Consider the following 15,423-nt stretch of genomic DNA (forward strand, 5'->3'; position numbering starts at 1 on the left):
TCTAGATATTGACGTGCGCGGTAAGTAATCGCACTCCTAAGAGGATGCAATATCTACTCCTAGATATCTTTTGGGATTCCCTATGTTTATTACAGATTCTATATCCTAAAAGAACTCTCTATCGACTAGTATAAATGCACCTTTCAAGTGTTCATCTCTGGTAACACAATTATCGTATAATTTATTCTCTTATTTACTACCTGAGTATCATAAATTGTTTATTAACTTAACCGTCAGAGAGCCTTTGAACCATACCCCACCGGTGCCTAGGTATCTTACGATCGTTTACTCTTTTACTGGTGGGCGAGTTTGTACATCTTCTTCACACACGATTCTTGGTACTTTCGGTGAGAGTGAACTCATATTCTCTCGACCAAATAACTCTGCCACAATCATGTATGCTGAAGAAAGTTTAGTTAACGCTCATGTTAACACCTCAACGGAAAACAATTTACTTACTGACGCCTTTACCACCCTAGGTGCAAGCGATGAGGTGTCGGACCCTTCAACCGTCCCAGGGAATAACGGGCAAGCAATGCAGTCCTAGATTATAATTAAGTAATTAACCTAGGTTTTCAGCAAATTTTGTAACCGAAAATCCTATTTTCTTTTCCATCTATTACGGACTTCTTTGACACGATAAAATACACAAGCATGAAAAACTGCAGTCATCAATCATGTAAAAAAAAAAAAAAAACAATTTTAATCATATCAACAATTAAGGGAAACTACGAACGGACTAGTGTAATTTTTCTTCGGTTAATTATAAAATCAAATTCTTTTGTTTATACTTCTAATTTTATTTTAACCTATAAAATAAATTTAGAACAATATAATAAAAAAAATTATTTAGTAAATTCGTGCATAATAAAATATGCAATGAAAAACACATTAGAACTATGTATAACACATACTTCGTTGATTAACCATGACTCTGATACCACTGTTGGGCTACTTTAGTACATGTGTGCGGAAGCGTGGAAAGATGACTTAAGCATATATAATCCAATTTACATGTATGATTAGCGGAACTTTAGATTCCGTTTAATCTTATTAAATTAATCCATATGATTTAGGTTAATCGACGTGCTTGTATTCATGTCAAACAATTTTAAGAACATATGCATAAACTTAAATTAAGTCTAGAATTGCAACCTTTAGATTTTATATGAGGATGAATTCGTTATTGAGGCTCCTAAGTGTAGCCCTCTACTAGTATCCACGGATGAGTCTCAAGTTGGTTAAACAAGAAGAATTGCTACGTCCTTCTCCTCCAATAGGTGCGGCGGCAAGGGTGTGCTTCTGGTGTTTTTGTTTTTCAATTTCTATTGTAGTAACTAGTAAGGTTTTTTTTTTATCAAACTAACTTTTTTCCTTAACAGGTTGAAACGGATTATCCGCGTGTAAATCCATTAAGAAAGGGTTCTTAATGGGAGACCCGATAACGACCTGATTAGTTATCGCATTGACCAAAAATTCGTTATTTTCGTGTTGTGTTAACGGATCGTGTAATAAATTGTCAAATTTAGTTTTTACCTATCACACATCATTTTCAATTTCCGACCGTCTGATTAAATGAATTTAAAAAATTGATAAAAAAGGAATTAACAAAAATATGTGAGACTAAAAAGGATGTGTGAATTGTATTGCATGACCCATTTCTATATAATAACTTCTGCATCTTTCCTTTTCGTTTTCAAGCCAAGCCAACAAATTTTAGAGAAAAATTCTAATCCACAAATTATTTTGTTGTTCAAATTCGTTTAAAGGTAGGAGCCATTAATGGTGTTTACAAATTTGTTGGTACATTCCAAAAGCGACGTGTTCATAACACTTACGCGCACGATTCACGCAACCTGCCCATTTCGGTAATTTGACACGTTAGGAATCTAAACGACGACCAATAAATCCGATCCTCCACATAAAACGACAACGAAATATTCATGGATCACAAGCATATCGCGCTCTAGATAAACCGAACACCACCATTGCCAAGTGCCAACGACCCCCACTATCTCTCCACGCGCCGCTCTCTCTCCCTCCTCCATGGCGATCACTCTCCACCTCTGCCGAATTCCGCCGCGTACCGATCTCTTCTTCTCGGAGAGCCTCACCGGGAAGCCATCTCTCAGTTTCCGGAAACCTTTCTCCGTCCGATGCTCCGGGGACTCCTCTTCCTCCGCCGTCGAGTCCGACTTCGACGCCAAGGTCTTCCGCAAGAACCTCACTCGAAGCAAGAATTACAACCGCAGAGGCTTCGGCCACAAAGAGGCGACCGTCGAGCTTATGAACCGCGAATACACAAGTGAGTAATCTATAGACTATAATCAGCTGCAGCTACTCCTCAGAATCAGTAATTAAGCAGCTAATGAGTCGATTAATTCATTTTAATTGTTGAGTTTTGATGATTTAAGGCGATATTATTAAGACCTTGAAAGAGAACGGGTTCGAGTACACCTGGGGAAACGTGACGGTGAAGCTCGCCGAGGCGTACGGATTCTGTTGGGGCGTTGAGAGAGCCGTGCAGATTGCTTACGAGGCCAGAAAGCAGTTCCCCGATGATAAGATCTGGATCACCAACGAGATCATCCACAATCCAACGGTCAATAAGGTCGCTATTAATTTTTGCAATTTAATTTGGTTTAATGTCATTCATTTTATTTGTAAAATATATCGAATGTATTAAAAAAAGTTAGTTAATTATTTAATCAATTTTTTTTAGGTCAAACAATAGATTTTGTTAGATTAATTATTAGATAATGTAAGGGCTTAACACCACGGTAAAGTGCCACTTGCTAATAATTTAATTAATTGAGTTGAGATGAAATGGGCAGAGGTTGGAGGAGATGAAGGTGGAGAACATTCCAAGAGAGGAAGGGCAGAAGCAGTTTGATGTGGTGAACGAGGGCGATGTGGTCATTTTGCCTGCTTTCGGAGCCGGAGTGGATGAGATGCTCAACTTGAGTAACAGGGATGTTCAAATTGTTGACACTACTTGCCCCTGGGTTTCCAAGGTTGGCATTTTACTTTTAGTCCATCGACATTTTTGGCGAAAATTTAAATTGGGTCTGATATGTTATGATGATGTTTTCGCGTGAAGGTTTGGAATACTGTGGAGAAGCACAAGAAAGGAGATTACACTTCGATCATTCATGGGAAATATTCTCATGAGGAGACTGTGGCCACGGCTTCTTTTGCCGGGAAATACGTTATAGTGAAAAACATGGATGAGGTATACAAGTGTTTCGTACTTTTTCGTAGATTTTCTGGCGAGTTAAAAATTTTTAGCTTCAGTTTATAGTGCTTCTCTTTGTCAAGCTAATGAGTTATTAATACCAATTTTATTTCAGGCAACATATGTGTGTGACTATATTCTTGGAGGTGAGCTTAATGGGTCTAGCTCGACTAAAGAGGCATTTATGGAGGTGCTGTTTTGAGTTGCTTATATGGATTCAATTGGTTTTGTATAGTATCACGCAGTGTTGAAGTGTTTTTGTCTTTGTATGCAGAAATTTAAAAAGGCACTTTCTCCTGGGTTTGATCCGGACAGAGACCTGGTAAAAGTAGGCATTGCAAATCAGACTACGATGCTTAAGGGGGAAACGGAAGAGATTGGTTAGTCTTTGAAGTTATGTTAAGTTAGTCCATCATTTGGTGAACAGATTATTAGGGTAAATTATGGACTGCCTCTTTCAATCTAACAGGAAAATTAGTAGAGAGGACCATGATGCGTAAGCACGGAGTGGAAAATGTCAATGACCACTTTGTGAGCTTCAACACAATATGTGATGCAACTCAGGCAAGTTCTTTCTCTTGTTCATGGCTTTTCTGGTTAGAATCTTATTAGATTTCTATTAGAACAATGTGTAACCATGCCTTGTCTTTTATCCTCTTGTAAGATTGTATTTATTTTAATACCCCACAGCAGCAGTTATGTGCACACCCTTGCGAAGCTTTTGTCATTTGGCTTGAAGGCAGGGTTACTTTAAAACACTTGCTCACCAACAGTTTTGTATACATTTTTTTGAACATACCGAGAGATTTAAAATGTGATATGTGTTCCGTTTATAGGAGCGACAAGATGCAATGTACAAGCTTGTTGAGGAAAAGCTTGATCTTTTGTTAGTCATTGGTGGGTGGAACTCGAGTAACACCTCTCACCTACAAGAAATTGCAGAAGAACGTGGAATTCCCTCGTATTGGATCGACAGTGAGAAGAGAATAGGCCCCGGAAACAGGATAGCTTATAAGCTCAATGTGAGTCTCTGAAGCCATAGAACTGCAATTTAGTTTGTTCTGGTTTACAAAATTATGTTATTCTTCTTCCAAAACAATAACAGAAACAAAACTACCTTATTCTGTTATTCGTTGTCTTTCCTATATGGCTTTGTACTTATAATACCTCTCTGTCGTGTTTCTTTGATAGCATGGCGAGTTGGTCGAGAAAGAGAACTGGCTGCCTGAAGGTCCCATCACAATTGGAGTGACATCTGGTGCCTCTACTCCAGATAAGGTAATTCGTATCTATGTGAATGTTATTTGAACCACTAAACCGCATTTGCTGAAACTTGAAAGCCATGTGAATTCACGTTATCTGCTGACTTTTAACTTCCTAGCTTAATAATTGATCAATTCAAATCCATTTGGGTTTTTCTCCCAGGTCGTCGAAGACACTCTTATCAGGGTGTTCGACCTCAAGCGTGAAGAAGCCCTGCAACTAGCATAATCCAAGTTAGGCATCATCGCTTGATAGTTATATAAGCAACAGGAAAGTGTACTGTATCTTATGTACCCTAGAAACGTAATTGTTGCATCTTGTATGATATTAGGTCGAGGTTCCATTGTTGTACCTTGTATGTGTTAATGTGCCTTGATTCGAGACCTGTAAACTCAGGTCCAAATTCCTCATTTACGGTCTCGATGTAACCGAAGTCCTACATATGAGATGTCGCTTTCACGATGGACAAAATCTTGGGTGCAATCAAGTTATATCTCCTATTTTTATCACGTGACATGCTGCTTCATTTGTAGGCCCGTTGATATTCATTTTCCTTTTGAATTTTCACATTTTGTGAAACTGATAATTTGTTTGATAATTACTTCTAATTTTAAGTTCTAAAATAAAAAAACGAAGACTAAAAGCACTTAACAAACAAGTTTTCAGTTTTTAAAACAAGAAAATTGAAAACTAAAAATGAAATGTTTATCAAATGGCCGTTAAAGAAACCTAAAATGGGAAGACAATCAAAAGCACAACTCCTCCAAATGCATTCACATTTCGTCAAAGAAACGATCCATTCACAACTTCGGAAAGGGAAGCAAATAGGCACAGATTCTGGGAGCTACATTCACGTACATTTAGGGTAAAGTGCCGATTTAGTTCATAAACTATCACCTTACTGAAAATTAGGTCCCTGGATTATTTTTTTAATAAAATAAGTCCCTAAATTAATTAGAAATTGCTAGATATTATCGAATCTTTTGACAATGCAGTTTCATAACAAGTTTTGAAGATTTGGAGCATCAACACTTAAAAACAGTTTCCTTATAATGTTCATCATATATATTGTCGTAAAATGCTTATTTCTAGTGTTTTTAGGTTTGGTGCAGAGATATTAACATTATTTTCGGGATCATCTTCAGGGTCAAGCTCTGCGTGAATAATCAAATCTTCAAGTATGGGGCAACAGGAAAAAAGCCGGGCCATTGAGTAAGGAAACACGACATTAACCTGGAGAAACTTCAGACTAGGGAAACAAGTTACTGAAAAAAATAATTGAGTTCAGACTCAGCTTCAAAGACACCAATGTTTTACACATGTAAAGGCTCTTGGAAACTCAAAAGGTAGGAGTGGTAAATTTTGCTTGCGCAGGACTTCAAAAGGGACATGTAAGTTTGTCACTTAATACTACGGTTTAGTAGTATATTTCTTACGTTCGAACACCGTGGATAACGACTTTTATACTCTCATAGTATCAAAAGAAAAAAAAAAAGAAAAAAAGAAATATGCTCAAGCTCCTCTCAATAAGGCTGAAATGGAAAGATCTAAGCTAGATCACATTGGAGAACTTGTTTCCAATCCTACAGAGTTTCAAAAAGAGTGGTTTGAAACCTTTATAAAGTAATATTCATAACGGAATAATCTCTTCAAAGTCATAAAGAATTTTCAATCCAACTTGGGACCAGTTACGTGTTGAAATAAACTCTATATTGTAGTAAGTTATAATTTTTCTTGATCTTATCCTAAGGAAACACGTCTCCACGTGGTTATATTTGTCAATGAGTACAAAAATATGCAAGAGATAAAGTACTTGGCGTCCAAAGAATCCTATTTAGGAAATACAACATTCAGTAAGGATAATATCTATTAAGTAATAACCTCCCTAAAGTTATAAAATTGGTTTCGTTTTAACTATATAACATTGGAGAGGTTTTAATGTATTTGGATGGATATTTTACTGTTGTAATGCGTTGAAACCTAAAAGAACAAAACGAAAGAACGCAACCGAAGTCAGTGTAAAGAATAGTATCCTTTTCGAATCCAATGAGGCTCAACTGTTACAATGTGTATCGTAAGTTCGATAGTTGTAGGAGAAACAACTGTACAAATATAAATAAATACATACAACTTAAGAGCTTCGAGTTTGCACCAGCCCTGGAAACCATACTGTCATTGGTATAATGCTGGTAAGTATACATATAAAAACAGAGTCAGCTGCTCTGCCGATGTGTTGATTTCTGCTTCGAAAACAAAGTTAAGGTTGAAGAACGGCAGCTCAACTGCTCCTCCAATGCGTAGAATTATGTTTCATAAGTTTGTAATGAATGCTCTCGTTTTGTTTGAAGTTCTGTACAATCATTTTAAACTGGAGCGATATCTGGATTTGACTTCGGTGGTCAGAGAGCAGCTATTCCATCTTAGATGCTTCAGAAACTAGCCAACAGTGCTATCTGATTGCCTGGAAAGAGATGAGTTAACTAGTTCTGGAACCCGATCAAGCAAACGGTTCATCTCCTCTGGAAATTCTCCCTTTGCACGGTTAGTTTTTCCTCCTACGATCACTGCTGTTCCATCTTGTAAGGCCCAAATCTTTCATTTGTGCAGAGTAGAAAACAAAGAAACATAAGCATATATGAATAATGTGGGGGAACAGTTTCAATAATCACAATAATAATATCTAAAAAACCGAAGAAAGAAAATCAACGTAACATATAGGCAGAATTCACAATTAGAAATATCAACGTAACATCAACGCATCTATGATACGGTCCTGAACTACACATACTTCTGCATTAGAAAATTCAAGTGATCCTACAATACCAAATTCCACTATGATAGAGACAGACTGCACAATTAATGACACCAATTTCATGTAAGCCTGCTTGATGAAGACAAATATAAACCATTTGAACCATCATCGAACATGGGGCACATGTTTACTGGTTTACAAACACATAACAGTGACCTGTACGTCGTATAATTAAATTCTACCTGTGAATGAGAAAGAAAACTGATGCAAGTAGTAAGCATTAGAGCACCAAATCCAGCATATACAACAGGCACTCCTGGGTCAGTCTGATAAGGACAAGGTTTAGTTTCAAGGCTGAATGAATGCAGTTGAAGAAAAATGTATATTTTTACGTATATAAGAACAATTAGTTTTCACCTTCAAGTCAAGACCGCTACTCCCAATTGCATCTACAATAACAATTTTGTTGCCATCAATTTCAATTGGAAGCTTGGAACTTGGTCGTCGGACTCCAGCAAATTTTCCTTCTTGATCATACAGGACAATTGATTGTAGATCCCGAGCAAGCATTGATCTGAAATTAGAGAAAAGAATGCAGATAAGCAACAACTGGAAACAATAATCTGCCAGCGGAGATGCGGCCCCTGCCGCTCCTTTTATAGATGTAGGGGCAGCGGAAATAAAGCAACCTGTAAAAAAGCTTCAAAAACTCTTCATCCCAATTCAGCCTGGGTAATTGTTTGAAACACTAACAAGAACCCATTGGGAATTTAGCTTCCTTATTCATGTCTACTAAGGTACAAGAAAAGATATACCAGTTAGAGGGTCACATACATTCCCTTGACATTAGGAGCATTAACATCGCCAATGGGTAAGAAGGACCCATAAAGCTTCTTGTCTCCATTTATCTTAAGAGGTGCCATCGCCAAATTGAAAGGTCCTTCGTTATCCTTGAGTACTTGAAGCGCTGAAATACTCCAATCTGTCTGGTAAATCGTGATCCCTCCATACCTTAAAGGGTTATTTACACTTATTGTTTTCCTTAGCACCTCCTTGCCGTCAAGGTCCAATAGTGAAAGATCAGTGTAAAACTGTGATACCTGAGACATAAACGAGGGGGTGAAAAGGTAAACCACCTAAGCACTTAGCATTACTGATTGAGCACAACTTGGGAGATGATTATGTCATAATAAAGTTTATGATTTAAAACATGCGAGTCAAAAGGTAGCACAAAACAAAAAAATAGAGCACACAAACATTCACCTCACCACTGTCATAGTAGTTCATGTAGAATTTGTTGACATGAACCTCTGTATTAAAAGACTCAGTTGGAGTAGAGAGAAACCCAATTGGGCGCATCACATCTCCTATAACAAAATTCAAACCTTGAGGAACCATGACTGTTCCTTTGAAGCTCCCGCTTGCACTAAGAGTTCCACCTACCATTATTAGCAGCATTGCTAGATGTACTCCAATAGGGGCAAACCGACCAGCCAGCCCCTTGAAAGCATATAAAGAAGGCCCCTTCAAGAATACCTGAAAGGATCAAGAAAACCATAAGGAACAAGTAGCTATAACTATAAGGAGATAAAAGAAATTCAGGAGGAAGTATTAACACCTCATATCCAGCACCCATAAGGACAACGCCCAAATCTTGAACTGATGCTCTTGGCAAAGAGTCCGAAAATCCCTGCTTGTGGATGGCCTCAGAAGATTGCATAAAGTTCCATCTGTTTTTCCAATTAAATCCATGGTTAATAGGGCAGTGGGCAACCCAATTTCAGTTAGGGAATGATGTAAAAATGAAAAACGAAAGCAAACCTTCTCGCAACCTTGACCAGGGGTATTTGCGTAGTGTAAGTGCAGGCCATTAGTGATGCACCGAGGAGAGCCAATAGTGAAAGGAAAATGGGGGAAGTGAACATGTGGTCAAACCCAAGGGTGAGAACCCATCTCCAAGTGAAAATTCCCAACACTGGATTACTTTCAGGGTATTTATCGAAATAGAAATCCGGGGCCTCACCTTGATCAATGAAAGTTCCTGCAGAAGCGTTGCATCGACGTAAGGCCAACTTACAATTCTATATGAAGTTAAAAACAGCTCTCTTCACAATAACTCATTAAAAAAAAAAAAAAATAACAAGGCATTGCTTACAATTAGGCGCATTACGAAAAGAGAATTTCGTATCAACTTTATTTTCTCAGGAAAAAACATAATTATCCAAAATAATTAAATCAAATTTGATTTCCATCTCACGGTAAAGAGCCAGGGAAACAGGCTACCTGGACTAAAAATTCAAAAAACCCAAAATTAAGCAACTACTAACAAGCATTAAGCACCAGCAAGTAACCCAATTAAGCAAACAATCAACCAACTAAAAACCCAAAAGCAAAAATCATTAAGCTGCTCATTCAAAGATAACAAAACCCAGAAACTCAACATACCCAGAGCCATAAGACCAGCAATGGCAAACATTTCTCCAATAGCCAAAGGCAGATAAGACAGAACCGAAAGAACCCTTCTAGGAAACCTTTTCACCAAACCCATCACCCCAGTCCCACCCCCTGACTTCACCGGAGCTTCCTCGCCTCCGGCGGCGTCGCCACTCTTCTCCACCAGAGGCGGCGGCCCTCCTTCGGAGAGTATAATCTGCTTAGTTATGTTGTTGCTTTTGTTCTTGCTCTTCTTGCTGTCTTGAGGGGTCTTCAGCCCACAAGTGGTGGTAACTGAGAGGGAGAGAGGTGGTTGCCGGAAGGAACGTCTATGAATTTGGGAAGTGTGGGGAGAGAATGTGGTGAGTTTGAAGGGGCAGTGGAGGAGACGGGCTTTGAGGAAATGCGTTCTGGGTAGACATGATTTGGGGACTGTGGTGGGGTTTAAAAACTCCATTGATGGAGCTTCGTGAGAGCTCGAGTGTTATCAGATCCAGAGCAACTGTTTCCGTTGAGGGAGTGAGGTGTAACGACCGGTACTCATGTTAGTTTATCCTGAAAGGAGATGTTTATATACAATTAAACTATTTTGGGCCTTTCGAATTGGACATAACATTCGTTGCCGTGTTTTCTGAATTGTATCGTTTTTGTAACATATTCGATCATAAATTGTGTCATGTAACATCCGTTAAAATAAATAGGTAATACGACTTGATCCAAATCAACTTGTTAATATTAACAGATAATATGATCTGACTCGTTATCCATTAAATAATACTTAATATATCAATAAATAATAAAATAAAAAACATAATACTAAATTAGTATCTATTTATCGCTAGTGACCCTTTACCACAATGGTGAAAATGTGTTAAGCCCTTACATGACAGTGTGAGTTCAAATCCCATCGTTGGCTAACGTAATATCTAATCCAATAAAATCAATCGTTTGACACAAAAAAAAAAAAAAAAAAAAAAAAAAAATATATATATATATATATATATATATATATATATAGTATCGACATTAATTATAAAATATTAAATGCTTAAAGATATGCAAAATAAAAAGAGTATTTTTCCTTTTAATAATTAATTTTTTTTTTTAAAGGTTGTGGAGCATTTATCAAAAGCCAAAGGCAAATTTGGAAAAATAACCAAAGTTTAGACCCGATATGGAATTATAGCCACCATTTTAATTTTATGATAATTATAACTAAATCAAACTTTTAAACTATCTTAAAGGGAATGGTTATTAGTACTCCAAAAATCTCATTTCGCACTCCAAACTTTCTATAATTAGAAAGAAAAATACATTTGTAAGGAGTGTAGAATGTGATTTTTGGAATGCTAATAATAGTTCCCATCTTAAAATGAGAAATTAATCTTCATCACTTTTTTGTTTTCACTATTCACTTTGCACATGCAATTTCGTATTCTTTCTTCATCCATTGCAAAATATATCAGAATGTATGCAATTTAGTTAGTGAAACACCAAATCCATTGCAAAATATTCACTTTGCACATGCAATTTCGTATTCTTTCTTCATTGCTAAGCATGATGTCAATAGCTACTGAGTGCGCGAATGCATCGTCGATGATCATCTCATTCCTATTCCAAACCTCATCCAATACTGCGTAGTGGACCAAGATTTTGCGATTCTCGGGAGGCCGACATGTTTCGTCTGAAACATTACCGTAATCTAGAATAACCTCATGCGTTGGAACAGATGAGTGAGAGATGCTTGGATTCAAACTAGGGTTACTAGTTAGTGTCATCTTCCTCTTTCGGGGTTGTGAATCCTTTGAACCAAGAGGTCTGCCACGCTTCAGGGTTGGAATAGATGATTAACTAGCTGCCAAACTAGCTGCCAATATACCTTACTGCGTGGAAGGTGAGGCCTCCCCACCTTCGAGGGCGGTCTGACCTTCCCAGGCAGGTTGTTGACGTACGCGGGGTACATATATCCTTGCAAGTGCGTTTGCAGCGGGTATATGTGAACTTGTCACCTTTGCTAGATCATTAAAATTATCTGGCAGACTGGGCAATGCGGTGATCTAAATGAGACATAGTGGGAGCATACCATGACAATTCACGGCGTTTTAGGGGAACATTAACATGCTTATCTCCTCCTAATGACAGGGAGACTGTCTCATCAAAGTGACAATCCGCAAAATGTGCGGTAAAGAGATCTTCTGTCAAGAGTTCTAAGTAGCGAACAATTGATGGCGAATCATAACCGACATAGATTCTCATTTTTCTCTGAGGACCCATTTTGGTACATAGCCGCGACATTATTGGCACATAAATGGTGAACCCAAATACCCACAAATGCGAGACGTTAGGCTCATATCCAATGACCAACTGTAACAGTGAATGTGGTTGAGTAGCGGTGGGCCTCAGGTGGACCAACATAGCTGCGTACAATATTGCATAGCCCTAGGCAGATACCGGCAATTTGTTTCTCATGACCAAAGTTCGAGCTATCAATTGAAGGTGCTTTATGAAGCTTCTGCTAGGCCGTTTTGGGTGTGAACATGGGGAACATGATGTTCCACATCAATCCCTACTGACATGCAATAATCGTCAAAAGTCTATGATGTAAACTCTCCAGCGTTATCCAGTCAAATTGACTTAATCCGATAATCAGGGTGGTGAGCCCTAAGCTTAATCATTTGAGCTAGAAGTTTAGCAAACACGGCGTTGCGTGTGGACAATATGCAAACATGTGACCATCATGTCGATGCATCAACCAACACCATAAAATATATAAATGGTTCACAAGTTGGTTGGATAGGTCCACAAATGTCCCCTTGAATCATCTGATGAAATTTAGTGGGGTCGTGAATAATCTTTGTAGACGAGGGTTGAGTATTCAACTTCCCTAAAGAACACGCTTTGCATGGCGGGAGTCTAACATAGGGATGTAACTTATGCCCATGTGAAGATTTGAGGATATGACGCATCATGTCACGTCTAGGATGTCCCAAATGGTCATGCCAAAGCAACAAAGTGTCCTGGAACTCAGGCATAGGGCCGCCCACACTGTGGGCTTCAATGCTGCTAATGGTTGTGATGTATAACCCACTTGGCAGACGTTCCAACTTCTCATGAATACGCTTTTGGCCATATTCGTATGAAGTGATACAAAGAAATTCAGAACCATTATCTTCTTTGGTTTCAATATGATATTGATTATCTTGAATATCTCTAAAACTTAGCAACGTTCTTTCGGAATGTGGAGAATAGAGTGCCTCCTTAATGATTAAGATAGTATCATTGGACAACATGATATGTACCTTTCCGTATCCTTCAATTAGGTTGGATGAGCCTAAGAGAGTTGTCAAAGGAACTTTCTTGGGTATTAAGTTAGTAAAATAGTGTTGTTCACGCAAAATAGTGTGCGTGGTTATATTATCTGCCAGACAACTAACTTCCCCGTAAGACATACCTAGAAATAAATTGATTGAATTGGTCACATGTAAAAATATAATTCCATTCATTCAATTAAGCAATTAGAGAAAATAATATCCATTCAAATAACAATCCATAATTCAAAATAAACCAAAACCAAACAAATTATTCCAAATACTTAGAAAAATTGTTCAAAATTAAACTATAAACATAGAAAATTAGGGGGGGGGGGGGTAGGGCCGGCCACTCCTAGTGGTTTTGGCCACTAGGGGGTAAACACCCTAAAAAAATGTCTAATTTATTCATCCATAGGCGTTGACGCCTCCTGAAAATCCGATATTTACATTGATGTAGTTTCTTCCAAATGATCCATATGTGCAAAGTTAGACTCACGACATGAATGATACTTGGCAATAGCCTCAGGGGAAGCTCGGCATACGCATGACCAATGATCCCTTGATCCACAGTGATAACACATGTCCAGTTTAGTAGAAGCAGGCTGAATGGGAGCTTTGCCCTTATTCTTGAAGTTTGGGACCTTATGGGCGAGTATCGGACGCTGCAGGGTCACATTTCTTCCTTTAGGTGCGGCACTCTGTTAACCTTGGGCCCGTGGTGGGGCTAGCCACACATTGCCATGGCCACGACGATTCTTTCATCGTTTATGGCTGGTATAATAGGATGCATGCGCTTCAGGCGCGGTGTTCGAGCCAGTGGGTCACGATTGATGATTCTTCGTCAAAATTTGGTTCTGCTTTTCAGCAAGAAGTAAAACAGAGATCAAATCCGAAAACTTGGGTGAATTTCTGTGCCCTATATTGTTGCTGCAGGACAATATTGATGGCATGGAAGGTTGAATAGGTCTTCTCCAGGAAATCTGATTTGGTTAGTTCCACTTTGCAAAATTTCAATAGTGAACGGATTCTACAAACTTCAAAGTTGTATTCATTCACGAACTTAAAGTCCTGGAAGCGTAGATGCTACCGGTTGTGTCTTGTTTCAGGCAAGTATATGTCTTTTTGGTGATCGAAATAGTCGGCCAGAGCAAGCCAGAGGGTGCGTGAGTCCTTCTTAGTGAGATACTCAGCCTGCAGTTCATCATGGATGTGTCTTCGAATGAAGATCATTGCAATAGCCTTCTGAGCTTCGTTAACAGGTTTGTCGACAATAGGTGTCTCGATGGTGGCTCCAATACCCTTTGCAGTCAGATGGAGCTTCACGTCTTGAACCCACTTCAGATAGTTTCTTCTAGAGATTTCTAGAGCGGAGAAATCGAGCTTGTTCAAGTTCAACATGTCCCTAAAACAGAGGGGAAAATGTGATTAATCATATGGTAAGCCATAGACATATATCATAGAACATGCAAGTTCTATAGACATGTATTGGTTTAATTTATGCATGAAAACTACAGGTTTAATGTGGTATGTTTCGAATGAAAACTTCGGGTTTCAAAGCACTAAATTTGAAAGGGATCTTTTGATATAGACGCCTCAGTTTTAAATTTTTTAGATCAAACGTCCATGCCTTTTAGTGATTTGATTAATCTTTTTTTGTCATAATTTTGGTGCTATATGCACATTATATTGTAACAAATTTCCTATAATCTATCCTTTTAGTTACACTCTCCTCCGTTAGGGATAATTGTAAAAAAAAAAAAAAAATGTTGGTTAGATTCAATTTATTTTCACAATAATGCTACAATTTAGCAATAATTATCTATGATTTAAGATATTTTCTTTCCAAAATAGTTTAAGATATTTTTAAATCCCACAAAATCAAACGTACTGAAATAAGTTTTTCTTTTAGTACGTTAAGAGAAAATAGGATTGAGAATAATATAAACGTACCAATACACAATGCGTACAAAATAAAACGTACCAAAATAAAAATAATGTACCAATATTAACAATATGTATCAAATCAAACGTACCAAAATTACAAATAAACGTACCAATTAATGATTTTTGTAAATTCAAACGTACCTGCAGATAATATGTACGTAATGTTTTGTACCTAATAATAATTCGTCAACAACTGTACTTAAAAAAACAGCCAAAAAAAAAAACAGCATTTACGCTTCCAAGACTTTAAGTCTGTGAATGAATATAATTCTGAAGTTTTTTGAATCCGATCATTTCACAAGTTTTGTAACGAAACTTCGATCGACGAGGATCTCCTGGAGAATACCTATTTGACCTTCTCCGCTACTAATATTGTCCTGCAACAACAATATAGTGCTCAGAAGTTCACCAAGTGCTCGAATTTGATCTCTATTTTACTTCTCGCTGAAAAGCAAAATCAACTGTTGATGAAGAATCATGAAGCT

At 37.9% G+C, this 15,423-nt stretch overlaps 2 protein-coding genes across 3 annotated transcripts; one reads left to right on the plus strand and one right to left on the minus strand.

Annotated features, from left to right (window-relative positions):
* The first annotated feature begins 1,926 nt into the window (after window positions 1-1,926).
* Window positions 1,927-5,012, plus strand: LOC103964132 (4-hydroxy-3-methylbut-2-enyl diphosphate reductase, chloroplastic). Its single transcript, XM_009377024.3, has 10 exons — window positions 1,927-2,305; window positions 2,415-2,611; window positions 2,835-3,014; window positions 3,101-3,232; window positions 3,351-3,425; window positions 3,510-3,615; window positions 3,705-3,799; window positions 4,072-4,257; window positions 4,427-4,513; window positions 4,661-5,012. The coding sequence occupies exons 1-10, from the start codon at window positions 2,047-2,049 to the stop codon at window positions 4,724-4,726; spliced, it is 1,383 nt and encodes a 460-aa protein (XP_009375299.3). The 5' UTR covers window positions 1,927-2,046; the 3' UTR covers window positions 4,727-5,012.
* A 1,499-nt stretch (window positions 5,013-6,511) lies between these two features.
* Window positions 6,512-10,233, minus strand: LOC125470189 (cytochrome c biogenesis protein CCS1, chloroplastic-like). 2 transcript variants are annotated; one of them, XM_048568836.1, is made up of 8 exons: window positions 9,696-10,232; window positions 9,072-9,291; window positions 8,869-8,980; window positions 8,514-8,786; window positions 8,085-8,350; window positions 7,668-7,824; window positions 7,493-7,576; window positions 6,512-7,090 (listed from the first exon to the last, which is right to left on the minus strand). In XM_048568836.1, the coding sequence occupies exons 1-8, from the start codon at window positions 10,138-10,140 to the stop codon at window positions 6,935-6,937; spliced, it is 1,713 nt and encodes a 570-aa protein (XP_048424793.1). In that variant the 5' UTR covers window positions 10,141-10,232; the 3' UTR covers window positions 6,512-6,934. The 2 variants fall into 2 exon arrangements, with proteins under 2 accessions (XP_048424793.1, XP_048424796.1); XM_048568839.1 differs by lacking the exon at window positions 7,493-7,576 and having other exon boundaries at window positions 9,696-10,233.
* Window positions 10,234-15,423: the final 5,190 nt, after the last annotated feature.

The sequence above is a fragment of a genome, unplaced genomic scaffold (assembly GCF_019419815.1).
Source record: "Pyrus x bretschneideri cultivar Hongxiangsu unplaced genomic scaffold, Pyrus_bretschneideri_v1 Contig10, whole genome shotgun sequence".
Classification (NCBI taxonomy): Eukaryota; Viridiplantae; Streptophyta; class Magnoliopsida; order Rosales; family Rosaceae; genus Pyrus; species Pyrus x bretschneideri.

What these genes read in the sequence shown, in the direction of transcription:
- LOC103964132 (XM_009377024.3), top strand. Translation starts at nt 2,047, where the DNA reads ATGGCGATCACTCTCCACCTCTGCCGAATTCCGCCGCGTACCGATCTC. An exon ending in GGGGGAAACGGAAGAGATTG is followed by an intron (nt 3,616 to 3,704) that starts GTTAGTCTTTGA and finishes TCAATCTAACAG; the next exon opens with GAAAATTAGTAGAGAGGACC. An exon ending in CAATATGTGATGCAACTCAG is followed by an intron (nt 3,800 to 4,071) that starts GCAAGTTCTTTC and finishes TTCCGTTTATAG; the next exon opens with GAGCGACAAGATGCAATGTA.
- LOC125470189 (XM_048568836.1), bottom strand. Translation starts at nt 10,140, where the DNA reads ATGGAGTTTTTAAACCCCACCACAGTCCCCAAATCATGTCTACCCAGA. An exon ending in TGCTGGTCTTATGGCTCTGG is followed by an intron (nt 9,292 to 9,695) that starts GTATGTTGAGTT and finishes ACGCTTCTGCAG; the next exon opens with GAACTTTCATTGATCAAGGT. An exon ending in CTGGTCAAGGTTGCGAGAAG is followed by an intron (nt 8,981 to 9,071) that starts GTTTGCTTTCGT and finishes TTGGAAAAACAG; the next exon opens with ATGGAACTTTATGCAATCTT.